The sequence below is a fragment of the Haliotis rufescens genome, unplaced genomic scaffold (assembly GCF_023055435.1).
Source record: "Haliotis rufescens isolate VD_foot unplaced genomic scaffold, xgHalRufe1.0.p SCAF_8, whole genome shotgun sequence".
NCBI lineage: Eukaryota > Metazoa > Mollusca > Gastropoda > Lepetellida > Haliotidae > Haliotis > Haliotis rufescens.
Window position 1 is genome coordinate 15,395,588 of NW_025964372.1, and position 18,917 is coordinate 15,414,504.

At 42.6% G+C, this 18,917-nt stretch overlaps 2 protein-coding genes across 3 annotated transcripts in view; one reads left to right on the top strand and one right to left on the bottom strand.

Moving 5' to 3' along the window:
* LOC124144767 (suppressor APC domain-containing protein 2-like) overlaps window positions 1–4,626 on the top strand; it is a 37,105-nt gene extending 32,479 nt beyond the window's left edge. Inside the window, exons 4-7 of one of the 2 annotated variants that reach the window (XM_046514310.2) lie at window positions 1,043–1,186; window positions 1,961–2,062; window positions 2,785–2,889; window positions 4,170–4,626. In XM_046514310.2, coding sequence (XP_046370266.1) covers window positions 1,043–1,186; window positions 1,961–2,062; window positions 2,785–2,889; window positions 4,170–4,292 — 474 coding nt within the window. In that variant the 3' untranslated portion in view covers window positions 4,293–4,626. The remainder of the gene's footprint in view (window positions 1–1,042; window positions 1,187–1,960; window positions 2,063–2,784; window positions 2,890–4,169) is intronic. The other variant, XM_046514311.2, reaches the window with a different exon arrangement.
* An 11,589-nt stretch (window positions 4,627–16,215) lies between these two features.
* The window catches only part of LOC124144768 (valine--tRNA ligase-like), a 46,894-nt gene continuing 44,192 nt past the window's right edge, over window positions 16,216–18,917 (bottom strand). Inside the window, exon 28 of the mRNA XM_046514313.2 lies at window positions 16,216–18,445. Within this exon, the coding sequence (XP_046370269.2) occupies window positions 18,377–18,445 (69 nt within the window). The 3' untranslated portion in view covers window positions 16,216–18,376. The remainder of the gene's footprint in view (window positions 18,446–18,917) is intronic.

Below are 18,917 nucleotides of genomic sequence, written 5' to 3' on the forward strand. Positions count from 1 at the left end.
CAGGCCTGGACTAGGTTATGTACAGGGTGTTCCGATATAGCTGGAATATTGCTGACTGAGTTGTAAAACAACTTTCACTCACTCATGCAGTCGACCAATGGTCTGCCAGGCCTGGACTAGGTTATATACAGGGTGTTGTGATATGGCTGGAATATTGCTAACTGGGGTTTAAAACAACATGCACTCACTCACTCACTCACTCATGCAGTCGACCAATGGTCTGCCAGGCCTGGACTAGGTACAGGGTGTTGCGATATGGCTGGAATATTGCTGACTGAGGTTTAAAACAACATGCACTCACTCACTCACTCATGCAGTTGACCAATGGTCTGCCAGGCCTGGACTAGGTACAGGGTGTTGTGATATGGCTGGAATATTGCTGACTGAGGTTTAAAACAACATGCACTCACTCATGTTAGAGGCAGCTAGTAACATGTGGACATGATGCTCTAGTTGTGTGGGTTACCGTATTCGACGTAATAAGCGCCCCGCTCTAATAAGCGCCCACGGCGATATTTGCTGCTATATTAGCTAGTGAACAATCCCAATCAGCACCCCCTTCCGATTGATCAATGTACACAGGCCTTTTTTATTCGTGTATAATACGCACTCGTGTGTTATATGCACCCTTAACTATGGGCAATTAAATTCTCAAAAAATATATCTGTCGTCTGTAAACATTTCAGGCTGTCAGCATAAACCACGAAATTTACGATCTTCCAACTCTGTTTTCTTTTCACCAAAATAATATTCAAATAAAAGCCCCCTATTTCTAATTTTGAGAGCGCCCTGGGCGCTTATTACATCGAATACGGTATGTGTGAGTGTTTGTGTGGGTTCAGATCAAGAGGATGAAGCAGTTCGAAGAGGAGCGGGACATGCCGCTCTAGTTGTCAGGGTTACATGTGAGTGTTTGTGTGGGTTACATGTGAGTGTTTGTGTGGCTTACATGTGAGTGTTTGTGTGGCTTACATGTGAGTGTTTGTGTGGGTTACATGTGAGTGTTTGTGTGGCTTACATGTGAGTGTTTGTGTGGGTTCAGATCAAGAGGATGAAGCAGTTCGAGGAGGAGCGGGACATGCTCCTGCAGGGACTGGAGGCAGTGGACACAGCTCGGGAGTGGTACCGCAAACAGATCTCCGCCATTCAAGACAAGCAGAAGTACCTCGGCAAGGCCGCGTTCAATGTGAGTGATAGATCCTCCAAGGCAAAAGCATCTGATCAAGTCTGAGCTGAAGATGGAGCCGATATGCTTCCTTGACTTGTTTTTTTATCTTTTTATCTTAAATTTTAATTCGAACTTTTAAATTCAAATTCTACCTAGAAATTTTTGTGTTACAAAGCTTATGATGAAATTATTGGTTGTTTTCATTCTCCATTTGATGTACAAGGGAAAGTTTGAGGTGTGACGGTTTTGTCCCCATGCAGTGGGCATAACATCAGGCTCAACATACCCTGGTCTGTCTTGACAATTTGTTGTGTACAGAGATGATTGATCAAAACCATATACCATAGGTCTATCATGATAAATTTGTAGTAATTGATACATTTGGAAATACGTTTATTAAAGGCATAACATGCTAAATTAAGAAAGGAAAAGTTTACTCCGCCAATTTATTTACTTGTGTTTTGGATTGGTGTACCCTTTAGTTCCAACAACAACAAAAATGCTGCTAATGTCAGTTTGTTCATGTTTCATATTTAATTAACTTCAACATGCTCAACATGCAACAGTAGGGTAGCCCAGTGGTTAAAGTGTTCGCTCATCATGCGGAAGACCTGGGTTCAATACTCCACATGGATACAATGAATGAAGCCTATTTCTTGTGATATTGCTGGAATGTTGCTAGAAGCGGTGTAAAATCATACTCACTGACTTACTCACTCACATCAACTGTTACAACATGTAGTTCCTGTGCCATGTTTACTTTGTCTCACTCGCTGATGCTGTGCTGTCCAGGAACACTCTCTGGAGGCCCACCAGGAGCGGATGAACTTCCAGAAGGCCAGGATCGTGGAGGTGAACCAACAGCTCCGGACTCTCACGGACAGCTCGGAGAAGGTACCATCTCACACTCCCAGCATGCATATGTCCACACAAACAATGGTCCATTGGCCTCCATCTTGTACATTTTGCCAAAACCAGTGAAATGAATTATGGTCATCTGGTGGTTAAGTGCCATTTCTTTTAGCACTTTTAGTTATTCTTCTGATTGTGAAATGTGTGGTGTTGTGTTGCCCTGAAATGAGTGGTGTCTGTGTTGCCCTGAAGTGTGTGGTGTTTGTGTTGCCCTGAAGTGTGTGGTGTTTGTGTTGCCCTGAAGTGTGTGGTGTTTGTGTTGCGCTGAAGTTTATGGTGTCTGTGTTGCCCTGAAGTGTGTGGTGTCTGTGTTGCCCTGAAGTGTGTGGTGTTTGTGTTGCCCTGAAGTGTGTGGTGTCTGTGTTGCCCTGAAGTGTGTGGTGTCTGTGTTGCCCTGAAGTGTGTGGTGTTTGTGTTGCCCTGTGGTGTGTGGTGTCTGTGTTGCCCTGAAGTGTGTGGTGTCTGTGTTGCCCTGAAGTGTGTGGTGTTTGTGTTGCCCTGAAGTGTGTGGTGTTTGTGTTGCCCTGAAGTGTGTGGTTTCTGTGTTGCCCTGAAATGTGTGGTTTCTGTGTTGCCCTGAAGTGTGTGGTGTCTGTGTTGCCCTGAAGTATGTGGTGTCTGTGTTGCCCTGACGTGTGTGGTGTTTGTGTTGCCCTGAAGTGTGTGGTGTTTGTGTTGCCCTGAAATTGGTGTTTATGTTTCAGGGCTTCCCGCTTCACATGAACCTGGCCATGGGTCCGACGGCCAACCTGCGCATGAACAACAGCTCGGTGAAGATGCTCAAAGACCAGAACAGACAACTCACCAAGGTGACTGTCACCTGTGTCCTTGTTTATCACCATGTTCTTGTCATTCGGAAGACATCCTACAAATCATGTTTTTTTCATTGCCATCTGATTTTACTCTGTCTCGACATATAGGTCCTTATTACCCAATCCCCAGTAGGGATTCTAGACATACAGGTCCCCAGTACCCTGCTGCACCCACTGCGGCACTCTAGACATACAGGTCCCCAGTACCCTGCAGCACCCACTGTGGCACTCTAGACATACAGGTCCCCACTGCAGCACCCACTGCGGCACTCTAGACATACAGGTCCCCACTGCAGCACCCACTGCGGCACTCTAGACATACAGGTCCCCACTGCAGCACCCACTGTGGCACTCTAGACATACAGGTCCCCACTGCAGCACCCACTGCGGCACTCTAGACATACAGGTCCCCATTGCCCTGCAGCACCCACTGCGGCACTCTAGACATACAGGTCCCCACTGCAGCACCCACTGTGGCACTCTAGACATACAGGTCCCCACTGCAGCACCCACTGCGGCACTCTAGACATACAGGTCCCCATTGCCCTGCAGCACCCACTGCGGCACTCTAGACATACAGGTCCCCACTGCAGCACCCACTGCGCAACTCTAGACATACAGGTCCCCATTGCCCTGCAGCACCCACTGCGGCACTCTAGACATACAGGTCCCCACTGCAGCACCCACTGCGGCACTCCAGACATACAGGTCCCCACTGCAGCACCCACTGCGGCACTCTAGACATACAGGTCCCCACTGCAGCACCCACTGCGGCACTCTAGACATACAGGTCCCCAGTACCCTGCAGCACCCACTGCGGTACTCTAGACATACAGGTCCCCACTGCGGCACATGGTCCTGTGAGCAGCACATGGGTTACCAATCAGGAGAAGTGAAGCATGTTGGTTGTGGAGAGTAGTTGGATGGGTGATCTCTTCGGCAGCTTGACTCCTGAGTTTCTAGGCCTTTGGTCCTGTACACTAAAGCACATGTAGCACATGTGGTGTCAACCTAGGCAAGTGACTTTATTCGAAATATGCCTCTGTCCACCCAGTAGTGAGTGGGTACCCGGTAGGATGAGATGGTAGTCTGACTGTTAACCTAGTAGTGACTCACATGTAGGTTGGGTTGTATACTCCCCAGGGAGATGAGAATGAAAATCGAATGCACACTGATCCATTGACCAGGGTAATATTAGTGCAGCGCCAGGAGCATTCACTTGTTGGAAGGAATCTGGTGCGTTATAAATATACTGACTGCCTCCCATCATGTTGCAGGAGGTGAGCCAGAAGAGTGACAAGATAACGCAGCTGGAGCAGGAGAAGTCCACCCTCATCAGGGAGCTGTTTGAATCCCGCTCCAAGCACAAGACCAACTACGACGACACTACGTTCATGTAGACAACACACAAAAGTCAGCTGCTTGTGACATTCAAGGAACTGTTACAACCCTTACTTTTAAACAATACTACAAGGGTGGTGATCATGCATATTATATGCAGGATTGAAACAAAACATGCATCACAAGTACTAAAACTGTACGCAGATCCTATTTAATAGGAAAGACAATCACATGTTACTCTAGTTTGGTTAATTATGATTAACAAAATGCAGGTACCGTATTCGATGTAATAAGCGCCCACGGTGACATTTGCTAAGATATTGGCTAGTGAACAATCCCAATTAGCACCCCTTCCGATTGATCAATGTTCGCAAGACTTATTTATTCGCGTATAATAAGCACTCATGTGTTATATGCACCCTTAATTAGGGGTACTTCAATTATGGAAAAATATATCTGTCATACATAAATATGTAAGCATAAATAACGATATTTATCTTTCAACTCAGTTTTTTTCACCAAAATAATATTCTAGTAAAAGCCCCCTATTTCTAATTTTGAGAGCGCCCTGGGCGTTTATTACATCGAATACGGTATGTGAACTACGTGCAACCACTGAACTTACGAAGTGTGTATACACAGAAGGCTTCTCAGCGACTACTAACACAAGACTGTTATCGGAATATTAAACAACTAACATTAAATCATGAGACATGTAGCAGTCGGTTGGATGAGAACCAAAGTGGGGGTGCCGACCCCTTTCGGCACGCCGGATGCCGAGCCCTGTTAAGTGGTATCCCAGATGAAACAGTGCAGTACGCTGGAAATGTTTATCTGGTACACGGATGCCAATATTTCATTTTCACCTTCTTTTTTTCTTGCAAAGAGAGACAAATTTATCAAATATTTAGCAATTAGTTTATGAGCATGTATGAAAGTCTAATGTCCTTGTACACTAATATGACTCAAGATTTCTGATATTGGATGCCAATAGAAATCCGGTAAGCCGGATGCCTCGAGAGGGGCGTAAGTTCGCACCATTCAAAGTGGTGTCCTACATAAGACTTACTTTAAGGAACATTGAAATCTGTGTTCTTGTGTTCATTGATGACCAACTAAAGAAACAAACTGAATGAAGGCCATGCCTGCCCAGACTTGACCTGGGTTCATGTATTGCTTCTTGTCTGTGCGTTACAAGACAAGCCAGACCCTTGACTAGAGATGCTGTGGCTTCTGACATTAGATTATATAAGTAGGACGCAGTTGACTTCCATGGCTGCCAAGCAGTATGCTGTTGTAATAGTACAGAACAATATTGCATATCTGTGTGTTCTCTACTTGTGAGTAAGCTATCTACCCATGAGTAAGCTCTTAACTGTGAGTGGTGATGTTTCATGTATCAGGAATATGCAGGTCAAACAAGAGAGAATTCCAATCTGGTTCTGGTGCATGGATCTGGTTCTGGTCCATCAGTATGGCTGATCTTGATCTGTTTATAAGTGATCAGTAACATGTTTGAGGCAAGTCTTTATCTGTTCACCATCCCCCAGCTGTGACACTGTAACTGATCCATGGTCGGCCATGACGTTGCCATCCACCAGCTGTCAGTGTAACTGATCCATGGTTGGCCATGATGTCACCATCCCCCAGCTGTGACACTGTCACTGATCCATGGTCGGCCATGATGTCACCATCCCCCAGCTGTGACACTGTCACTGATCCATGGTAGGCCATGATGTCGCCATCCCCCAGCTGTGACACTGTCACTGATCCATGGTAGGCCATGATGTCGCCATCCCCCAGCTGTGACACTGTAACTGATCCATGGTCGGCCATGATGTCACCATCCCCTAGCTGTGACACTGTAACTGATCCGTGGTCGGCCATGATGTCACCATCCCCTAGCTGTGACACTGTCACTGATCCATGGTCGGCCATGATGTCACCATCCCCTAGCTGTGACACTGTCACTGATCCATGGTCGGCCATGATGTCACCATCCCCTAGCTGTGACACTGTCACTGATCCATGGTAGGCCATGATGTCACCATCCCCCAGCTGTGACACTGTCACTGATCCATGGTCGGCCATGATGTCGCCATCCCCCAGCTGTGACACTGTAACTGATCCATGGTCGGCCATGATGTCACCATCCCCTAGCTGTGACACTGTCACTGATCCATGGTCGGCCATGATGTCACCATCCCCTAGCTGTGACACTGTCACTGATCCATGGTAGGCCATGATGTCACCATCCCCCAGCTGTGACACTGTCACTGATCCATGGTCGGCCATGATGTCGCCATCCCCCAGCTGTGACACTGTAACTGATCCATGGTCGGCCATGATGTCACCATCCCCTAGCTGTGACACTGTCACTGATCCATGGTAGGCCATGATGTCACCATCCCCCAGCTGTGACACTGTCACTGATCCATGGTCGGCCATGATGTCGCCATCCCCCAGCTGTGACACTGTCACTGATCCATGGTCGGCCATGATGTCACCATTCCCTAGCTGTGACACTGTCACTGATCCATGGTAGGCCATGATGTCACCATCCCCCAGCTGTGACACTGTCACTGATCCATGGTCGGCCATGATGTCGCCATCCCCCAGCTGTGACACTGTAACTGATCCATGGTCGGCCATGATGTCACCATCCCCTAGCTGTGACACTGTCACTGATCCATGGTAGGCCATGATGTCACCATCCCCCAGCTGTGACACTGTAACTGATCCATGGTCGGCCATGATGTCACCATCACCCAGCTGTGACACTGTCACTGATCCATGGTAGGCCATGATGTCACCATCCCCTAGCTGTGACACTGTCACTGATCCATGGTAGGCCATGATGTCACCATCCCCCAGCTGTGACACTGTCACTGATCCATGGTAGGCCATGATGTCACCATCCCCCAGCTGTGACACTGTCACTGATCCATGGTAGGCCATGATGTCGCCATCCCCCAGCTGTGACACTGTCACTGATCCATGGTAGGCCATGATGTCACCATCCCCCAGCTGTGACACTGTCACTGATCCATGGTAGGCCATGATGTCGCCATCCCCCAGCTGTGACACTGTCACTGATCCATGGTTGGCCATGATGTCGCCATCCCCCAGCTGTGACACTGTAACTGATCCATGGTAGGCCATGATGTCGCCATCCCCCAGCTGTGACACTGTCACTGATCCATGGTTGGCCATGATGTCGCCATCCCCCAGCTGTGACACTGTCACTGATCCATGGTTGGCCATGATGTCGCCATCCCCCAGCTGTGACACTGTCACTGATCCATGGTTGGCCATGATGTCGCCATCCCCCAGCTGTGACACTGTCACTGATCCATGGTTGGCCATGATGTTGCCATCCCCCAGCTGTGACACTGTAACTGATCCATGGTAGGCCATGAGGTCGCCATCCCCAAGCTGTGACACTGTCACTGATCCATGGTAGGCCATGAGGTCGCCATCCCCAAGCTGTGACACTGTCACTGAATCCTGGTTGGATCAAGTCCCTGTTGTTGAATCATGGACAACCCCTGCACTGGGAACAGTGGTGGGCACAGGTGGCCTACTTGTCTCTACAGAGTTGTGTCCCTTGCCGGCCAGAACCGGCTTGTTTGGTTCAGATCACCCAGATTGTCGTGGTTTGACCTTGTAGTGTATAGAAACAAATGTATGGTGTGTGTCTCCATCAGTACATGATAGGACTGACAGAGTTGTTAAGCCCCATCTCCTCGCCACAAGGACCTGCATAATAAGAAATACTTAGTCACCTTCAGGTCAGTGTTTAAAGAAGTCAGTTGTTCCGTGTAATCTGCTGGTATACAGGGAAACACTGTCAGATCCGGTGAGTCCAGACCCTGTAAGTAGAGATCTCATTAGTCAAGACCTCATCAGTTCTCAACCAGTAAGTCTAGTCCTTGATACTTAAGACCCTGTAAGTCAAGACCCTGTAAGTCAAGACCCTGTAAGTCAAGACCCTGTTATTCAAGACCCTGGATTCATTGTGTTCAGATCACGCTTTCTAAACGATACTCATACTGGTTCTATACAATGAAAATGCACAGTCAACTTAAGCATGCCTCAGACATGATATGAGTTTGTGCTCAAGTCCATCTTGAAACACACTGAATGAGATCTGAACCCAAAGACAACATTGTTGTGTTTTTCTCATGACTAAATACACAGAACAACTTAATTTGATTTCTGTGGCCAATTTGCCAAATATTACCAAAAATCGAATATCCTTTTTCAAAGTGTGTCAGTATATATGTTATGGACACCAATCTGGGTGGTGTTGTACAAAACAACCTTAGCGCTACAACAGTCGTTAATGTATGTTAAGGTATGGAAGTTTGGATCACCTTAGCGCTACAACAGTCATAAGTGTATGTTAAGGTATGGGAGTTTGGATCACCTTAGCGCTACAACAGTCATAAGTGTATGTTAAGGTATGGAAGTTTGGATCACCTTAGCGCTAAGATCGATTTGTACAAGGGCATCCTGGTCTCCAGCAATTAGTTGTTATTAAATGCAGATGATTCTGTTTGGTACAGTTCTATTCATAGTCTCAGGGTTTCACTGCAGCCCTGCCGTGAATACTCAGTACATTTATTAATATGAAGTCAAATCAAATCTGCCGATGTCATCTGTGATCTCCTACAGGCTCAAGAAACCTATGGTGATAACACATTCTTTTATTTGTTGTCGACCGCTACTTTAAAACATTATTTCTCAAGAACATTTTTTGTCATGATTGTTGAAGTCGTCCCCAGATTTTCATCACGGTGCTTGGACCAATATTGCATTTTGTACAATAACCTTACCTTGACATTACAATCATACATGTTGTGTAATAGCCTAGTTAGCGTGACTGTATCTCCATATCTTCATTGTCTCACTGATGTGTATGTTGTACTCAGTGAGAATCACACACATCTATTCACACCAATAATTAGGTACAATGTGTGAAGCCCATTTCTGGTGTCCCCTGTCGTGATATTGCTGGATGATTGCTAAAAGCAGCGTAAAACCATACTCAATCCATCCAACAATCATACCATTATTGGGGGGGTATGTATATGGATCAGCTTTGCAAGATTTCAAGTGTTAAAGGACAAGGATCTGACAGAGCCCATTTTGGCCCACAAGAGGCATAATTTAAGAAGTGAGTAACATCTTTGCAAAATATTATGAAAATTACTATTGGTATGAAACAGGTTAAAATGGCTGCCCTACTGATTAAAGTGTTTGCTCGTCATACTGTAGAACTGGATTCGATGGATCCCACAATGTGTGAAGCCCATTTCTGTCCCCTGCCGTGATATTGCTGGAATATTGCTAAAAGTGGCGTAAAACTATACTCACTCAAATTACTGCCAACTTTAGCCTTTTCACCTTCTTGCCCTTGCCAGTTTTGGATTTCTGACTTGACCAAAGATACATAGATGGTGAAAATAAGTGAAGGAAGAAATTTGGACCCTATGTTTGTACTATTTTTATCTACAAATCAGCGTGGGCAAAAGATTTTCTCTGTTAAAATGTTAAAATATTTGAAAAAGGTTCCTAAAACCTCTAGAATGAGCCTTTAAGACAGTTTAGCCTCACCTATGCCTTCAGTTCCAAACATGCAGTGGTCAAAATGAACAATGTCCATTTCTCATTCATATCAAAACATCTTATGATTGGATGTTTCCAGTGGGCCAGATAGGGCTCTTGTCCTCCACGACACCTTGTCCTTGTGTACCATTGTGAGGGGGCACGGGTGGCCCAGTCGTCTAAGGCGCCGCCTTTCGCTGTGCAGAGTTGCGTCCCTTGGGCACGCCAGAAACCTATGATTGTGGGTTCGAATCCCAATTCACCCAGATTATGTTTCAAGGTTTGTCAGCACCATACCCGTGCTCATGGGTTTCACTGAAGTGGTAAACGTCTGAGACCTGCATCACTTCGGGCTTTCCTTCCACATTAAGCTGACATGCTGTGTTATAACTGGAATACTGTTAAAAGCGGCGTTAAACCTAACTCACTCATTCACTAGTACCATTGTGTACCTTTACTAATATTGTTGACCTCTCTGCCAGACCCAGTGTTTAATACAACCATTAAACATCATTCATAATCATTGAAAAATTAAATGGCATGAGAAATAGGGTAGATATACTTGAATTACATATGTGACCAACAATGGGATAACAGACATTATGGGTGAAAAATCACATTTTGACTTTTAATATATTTTAAAACAACATGATCTTTGGAACACAAAAATACAATTCACAAGCTTCAATTCATATTTATTATAGAGATACATGACATAACACATGGCGATCTTCACTGAAGTAAGTTGACGACAAACGTCTTTATGACGTCACAGCACAATTGTGCTAGAACCCCTAAGGTCCCTTTTCTCCTGGTGGGTCACATATTGTAGCTTGTATACATTTCATATCATCCTGCATGTCAGTGGGGATGTTGTCCTCACTTCATCTTCACAGAGCATCATTGATGGAGCCCAGGAACACAACAGTGACCTTGGCACTACGACTGTGGAAGAATTGTTTCTGGTCTCCCCCCCACTTCATATTCAATGCCAAGCATCTGGCTTACCGTATTTTCTTGAGTATATACCCAAGTATATTATAAATGCGCACCTCCCTCTTGTGAATTCAGTATTTTGGGGAAAAAATAAATATATCATTTCAGGCGGAACCTAAAGACCAGAAACATGTACTTTGGTAGGGACTTGGTTAAATTTGTTGTAAGCTGACAAGGTCACCTTGTGGAATGGGATCCTGGTCTTTATGAAGGAGCATTGATTTGGCCTAATGGAGCGGCATTTTCAGTACCCTCGGCCTTATGGAGCGGCATTGTCAGTGCCCTTGGCCTTATGGAACGGCATTGTCAGTGCCCTCGGCCTTATGGAGCGGCATTGTCAGTGCCCTCGGCCTTATGGAGCGGCATTGACAATGCCCTCGGCCTTATGGAGCGGTACTGACAGAGCCCTCGGCCTTAAAGAGTGGCACTGATGGAGTCTTGTGGAGTGGCATTGTCTAGTCTGGTTTGAAGACAGCGAGAGTCAGAGTTTGAAGTGTTCATGTCAATAAGTCTGAACTTATAACAAGCATATACAAGTTTATATACTATATTAAAATATATATTCTATGTTACATTTTATTGAATAATATATATTGTATGCGACATATGTATAAATATGCTTAAAATATTTTATGTAAATGATATTTTTAGTATAAGGTGTAGCTATTTTAGATACATACTCTGCCCTAATGGCAATAATTCAATACATTGTGTTGTGTGTATGCTTGAATCATGTAAATCCACAGTGTAATCAATGCTTTAACTCTCACAGTCAGTGATCCTCCAATGTTCATGTCGTAGTGGAGCTACATAAAACTAATTTGTATTCTATGCACATAATATCTTACGTCTATTCTAAGGAAGTCTAGAAGTCAAATGTGTTTCTTCTCAGGACCGCATCAGTGGAACAGTTTCAGTGGTGACCATTTTATATGTCGGTTTAGGGAGGAGTTACGGTTTGATATTTAAAAAGAAATTCTTAATTCTTTAAGTTAGGGTGTGGGGTGGAGTGTGGTGGGTGTGGTTTGCCTTACACTGATAGAGCTGTACTGATGCTGACCATGCGAAGTAACAGAGTTCTCAGTCTGGATGTTAGGACTCCACAAATACACTGGCCCAGGAGACCATGACATGTAAATAGGGATCAGGACCAGTGATGTTCAGATCACGGTGGTCCAACTGGCCACTGGAGTACTGCGAAATCTCATTAGTGCGGAACCTGTTATTCCAGAAACCTTACCTTCCTGACAAAGACACAATACCTCCGCATCCATGATTTGTTTATTCAGATATTTGTTAATCCAGATGATTCTACTTGGACCGACACAGTCCACATTAACAAGGGTTCATGGTATGTGAAATGCCAGTTGCCTTAGTTTGTTTACAGAACACAGTGACAAACATTGTAGAATGTCTACAACATAACTGTTAAAAACTTCCTTAACAGTTGTCCAGCAACATATTTGTGATCTGCAGCTTACATTGGGTACTTTGAGTGCTGAAATACATATTACAATAACAAAAATTGGAAATATCTTGAGAAAACAGTCTAACTGTTGTAACATCAGATCATTTTCATTTTTTTAATAACCATGGACTATATTTGTATTATTTTGATGTTGTAAATTTAGGCCACAATAAATTAATTTTAGGTTTTCATCCAATTCTTTTTAGATGTGAGGCTTAGGGAACTATATTATTTATCTTAAATTGTTTGGTTCATGTTAATGGCATCTGAGCACAATAACTGTCGACAGATGTTATCGGCATGAAGCATGAATATTTGGTAGGACGACTGTCACATAGAAGTGGAGACTTGTAAATCTATTTCTAGTAATATTGTCATGGTCAAACGTCTTGAAACAGGCCTGTCTCTGTGTTAGAAGCTGTCAAGAATTCTGTGTTCTCAAACTGGTATCTGCACTTGGCAAGTACATAAAAGGTAGAAAGGCTTTGAATCCTTCTTGTTAGTCTTATAAAGGTTTAACCTAAGTCTTTTGAAACTGTCAATCCCATCCCAAAACTTCTCAAACGAACACGACTGTGATGTTCATGTTTACACAAGGGCAGATAACTCTGAATTACTCTTGCTTCCATTGACAGCACTTGACATTTGACTAGCACTTCAATCATTCACTGCCAAAGACAATTACAAAAATCTAATAATTATTTTATTGTGGCCTTATAAGAATCATATATTCAGCATTGAAAATGCACGATGCTATCCATAATTATCATCCTATATATGTCTATAGTACATGGTATTTTCTCACTAACCTGAACAAGACGTTTATGTACAATGTTTATTATTAGTCTCATGATAACGACAAGCATGTGTTGCTTGGACGTCCTTTTGCTCAATATACAGACTTGCATTTATGCAGTGAAAGGGTAGAAATTGGAGTTGGTCCCACATGACAGATCTCGCAGAGATCAATGGAAGGAATAACTGGCTAATCTCAGATTACCAGTGTATTGTTTGTCTCGTAGTTGTAACCAGCTCTACAAATAATGTTTACAATCACTCTGTTCAACAAAGTCATTCTGGTGCTGAGACTCTGTAGACCTGTAGGGGGGATCGACAACTTTGTATTTTCACAGCGCAGAACTGTGGAAGAATTTAAAATTGATTTGTCTTTTAATATATAAAATAAATAATTGTAATTTTAATCAACTACAGTGACTGTATTTCCTTGGTGTATAGTTAAAACAATGGAGCCCCAGCAATACCCAAAGTCCAGTTTTCATATTTTGCTGAACTAACTAGGCTGATATTTCCAGGCTCGGTCTTAGCGCCACCAGTGGCTATTATGAGTTATGTCCCTTCTATGTCCCTCCTATTGACCAATCAAATTCCATCTCTCATATCGCTTTAAACAAAATGGCAACGCCCCATGGCATGACAATCTGATCAATAATCAAGATCTATAAACGGGTCTTACCTCACAATGTGCATCAAATCACTTGAGCACCTTGATTAAAAACATGAAAAGATTAGCTCGTTGAAATCCATGTTGTTTATGAAGCAGATGTGTAGTTCATAACATGATTTTGATTGGACTGTGCATAGACTCGTTAGTCCAGCCAAAATGTAACCCTGGAATACCAGCCCAGTTCTGCAAGGGTGGAAACTGGACTTTTATAGTCAGTTAACTCCCTTGCCTTGGGAAGATGAGCAAAACCTTATTGGCATTACAGTTTCTGTTGCTCTCTTGGTCTCTACTATGGATAATTCTACAGAAGTCCAACAATGTTACTGCATGTTCCTCCTCCATGCTCAGCTTCCGAGGGAGCCATTGGTTGAGAATACTGAAGACTGACATGAGGGGCATGTGGTTGATGTGTTTGAGGATTAAAGATGGAGAACATGGAGGATAAAAGACCATAAAACAATCAGTGGGGAGAGTTCTTCATATATCCTTACAATATAAATACAGAGTGTTTTATGGAACAGGACTTTTGTCCTAGGATATGATGATATATACTTACAGGTGAATGGACCAATATTTATTTTTTAAAGTTTGGACCGTAATTAAGATTAGAAAAACACATAATACCTAATAGGCAGATCCAGAGGCAGGGTCCAGCGGGTCTGCCCCCCATCACCCACCCCCCTTTTGAAAACCAAATGTGTTTTAGACGGTAAAATTGACCGAGAGAGGATTTTGATATTTTGGACCCCTCCCTTTTAAAAATGTTGCATCCGCCCTAGCAAAATACATGGCCCATTCAGTTCCAGACACGTAGTTGATGACGTTTAATGTTCATGCAAACAAGAACGAAGGAGAGAAAAATGGTGTTATATTAACAGCAATGGCATTTCAAATGTGTTTCACCAGATATTTGTACCCTAATTAAGCAATAGCATCCCCTCCATTGATATGTAAGATATTCGCCATGTAGAGCTTGAATACATGTCTATAAACCCAGCTGTGATTTTCTCGTATTTGTTACGGTGTCTACATTTGAATGAAGTATTCCGATTCTTTGGTTTATGGTGATTTTTAGAAATGATTTTTCTATAATTTGCTTGTTACATTTTTTTCTGAGTTTATTCCAGATAATATGGTGTTTTGATTTTGTGATATTGTTTTCAGCTAATTAGAATATGTAAACACAGATTTATTTTTTGTGTTGAGCCTGATATTGAAACAACATGGAAATTGTACAGAGATTGTCTTATATTTGTGATGAAGGCTATTATTATTATTATTATTTTATTTGATGGATCACAGGTAAATAATAAAAAAATACAATTATTTTTCTTTCCAGTGATATGCTAAATGAATAATGAATGATTTGTCAGCATTTTATAAAAGTCATCAACATCACAAATACATGTGTAAGGCTCAATAGTTTGATTCGAATTGTGATACTTTGGAGAAATTAATGCTATTAGTCTTCCATGGAAAGCTGACACTTTGCACACTTATTGAGATAAAAATCAAAGGGAGGCTTGTGTGATGCCCCCTTCACCTCTGGAAGATAAATCTGTGATTCAGAAAAATAAAATAAAATAATGGTCTTGTTTTAATCTGTGTAAATTAAATAAGGTCTTGGACCTGAAAGGAATAGAGACGTTCCCGAATGTTGCTGTTACAAGCAGTTCAAGTGGAAATAAATGAATTCTACATGATTCACGATTCATGGCTATGACTTTCTTATTTTTGGTTTAACACTACTGTCCAAGGTTAATTTAAGATTGTCATTTCACAGCAATTTGCTGGTCGTTCGTGTTTGGCCTTGACGTAACCGACACCTGGATTAACAGCCATACTTTCACCTGAATTTGGTGGGGCATACCCTCGTTCTTGATCCCGATGCTCTGGGATGTGTGAGAGGTACAGTGTCAGGACGCAAGGCTTTCTTTAAGAGTGAGAGAGTATGGTTTTACGCCGCTTCTAGCAATATTCCTGCAATATCACGGCGGGGGACACCAGAAATGGGCTTCACACATTGTACCCATGTTGAGAATTGAACCCGGGTCTTCAGCTCAACAAGCGAACGCTTTAACCTCTCAGGCTACCCGGCCACCTGCTTTCTTTAAGAAAAACACCTTGCAACAGTGTAAATTTTGTGGCAGGCACAATTTCCTTTTTTTTTAAAGTCTGAACCATAATGTTCTAACAACAAGCAAAGTTGCTTTTTACAGCAAGATGGGTTGCTGAAGACCTATTCTAACTCGGATCTTCACTGGGATCACATCTCTAAAACAAAGAGGTCACAGAAGCTGTGGGGATTATCTTGTGTCATTGTACCCCGACAGTGTGGGTGTTGCCTGATGTCTCACCACTGGTTTGTCAAACCCAGTCTACTACTTACAGACTTAATTAATGTACAACACGATCACAATCACAATCACAAACACAAAAGGCGTATTTATCTGTTCATTTATTACAGTTTCAAGCATACTTGTGTTGATAATCGTAACCTGAGCATAAACACAGACAGATTGGATATTTAGTTCTGTTATCTAAATGAAGCTGAAACATTTTTAACAATCAAAAACATGATTTTCTTGCTGTTTGGACCTTCAGTTGAACAGCAAAACATAGAATCTTTGAGTTGAGCACAAAGGATGCCAAGAGGATGATGATGCATTGAAGCATGTCAAGTTTTAATCTGAAAGGTTTGTATAGCAACTGTCCAGTGGGCATTCTGGTTTGGAATATGTCCCAAGCAACCATTACTTGTGAGAGGAGACAAAATTGATAGGGTCAGGTTCATTGACTTTGTTTAATGACGACTGACGACTTGGGACATTGTTCATGATATTAATCACTGGTTTGTCTGGTCCAGACTTCATTAATTACAGAATGCTGTCACATAGATGAAGTATCGTGAGTGAGGCAGTTAAACATGGGTATGGTATTGGTCTGCCTTTACCAATGTGACAGCCACGTCACCAGGTATGGATTTCAGATAACAGCTTCATAGTCCTCCAATGAACCACACCTTATCATATTGATACTTCAAAGACTGATGTTTAAAGATACAAACAAACACCTATTTATCTTTTAGTGATTATCTTATATTAATTAAAAATTTGAAAAGGAAATAAATAGCAATCAATTCCTGCACTTCGAAGAGTAAATGATGTGACCATGATAATGACAGTAGCCGGTGTTGACATCCCTGCAGTACACACAGGGGAGTGGTGAAGATCCTACAAGCTTTAGTTCTTGCTTCTAGCATGTCAAGACTCTTGAATAAAGAACATTTAGCGAAAATCTTTGAAATTTTGAAAATATATTTTGGCAATTGTCAACCTATCACAAATCATGCTGGACCAGTTCTTTCATGAAACTTTTACTTGGCGCAGAGAAGCCCTGTCTTTAAGGATGTCCATAGTTCTTAAGGGATGTCCCCAGTTCCTAAGGGATGTCCCCAGTTCCTAAGGGATGTCCATAGTTCCTAAGGGATGTCCCTAGTTCAGTGATGTTTCTGGTCTGCGAGAAGCTATTGGCTCCACTTACTGTTTAGTGGCCTTGCCTTACAATGCTGATAGACATGGATAGGGATAAGACACTGACAACATCCTACTCCAAATTGTTTTACAAATCCAAATACGTTCAGAAAAAACATAGGTGGTTACTGAAAACTTGTGGAAAATAAACAAAAATAAATAAAAATGAAAAAAATGGGTGAATAAGGTGCTTTTGGTGTTGAGAAATGAAATGTTTCTTGTGGACCCGATCCATGATTATCTAAGGAGCTAATGCATAGGCCTTCACTCTCACCCCCTCTGTTGGCTGAGTGGAATGAGAGACTGGGCAACGGTCTTGAAGGATCCTGGAAATAGGCTCTGAGAAAATTTCTAGAAGCATTCTGACCGCTGAATGGTTAACATTGTTGATGAAAAATGTGCACATTTTGTCATTGCCAGTCTGTCCACTAACAAAATAAGACTAACTTCTGGCAGACGTCACATGTACATACTACATACAGACCTGCCAAACTATCCACGGCCTAGTGAGCCTAGTCATTATACCTTGCACATGGATCATACTCTATCTATTCATATAGCCATCTAATATTCGGATAGCATGTCTGCAAATCTCTAATAATTTCATTTCTATGTACAATTTTTTGCACACTTTTTTTCGATTTCCAAAACACATTGAAACTTCAAAAACAAATGCTTGTTTCATTAAACCAACACAAAAATAATCAAAAAACAAAAATAATTATTAGTGCGGAAAATACATGGTTCAGACTTTTTTAAACATGGACAAATATTTCCATGGAGAACCTGCACATCAACCAGACCCTGGTGCTACATGACCATTCCCATGGAATTTGTTGAGCATCTGAAAGATGAATCTTGAAACCCAGGAACTTCAGCACAGGAGAGGTCAGGGTGTCCAGACCACATAGTTTAGTGTTCGAAGACTATACAGTCCCGGGGCACTTTCAGCTGTTGCCAGATCAATCTGTTGTGTGTGAGAACATCACAGCACATCTTTTATCACATGAATCTCCACTCCAAAATGTGTCTTGAAAGTGTTCAGAGTGAATAAATTACACAGAGCAGGAATCACTGGAATGTTAGTAGCGTGGATAAGGCTTGTGATAACTTTTCTATTTCTTGTTTCAACTGCGACACCTGAAAAGAAAAGAACACAACTTTCTGTACAGGACAATTAGGAGATAAACATTATGGGTTTTCAGATTTGCAGGTTTCATTGAAAACTCAAAAACATGCAAATACACAAAAAACATGTTTATTGGTAGGGCTGGGACGAGTCCAAATTTACTACACGGGTACCCGACACCCTATTACCCAACCCTACCCGGGTACCCAGTGCAGATCTCCAAAGTTGGGAACAAACTGTCTGATTGGGAATTTTTGGCCTGGCCAAAATTATTTCGATACATGTATCAAACCATCAGATCATGCGTACACTGAAGTTGACTGAAGCTTTATCTTTACCCAAACATACAAGTCAAAAGGAATGTGTGCATCGTCAGAAAGAAATGCGAACATTAGCAACTTGTAGTGTAACCACTAATCTATAGTGAGTTTTTGTCATTAAACAATATAACACATGACTAACCACGGGTCCGGGTAGTCCTGT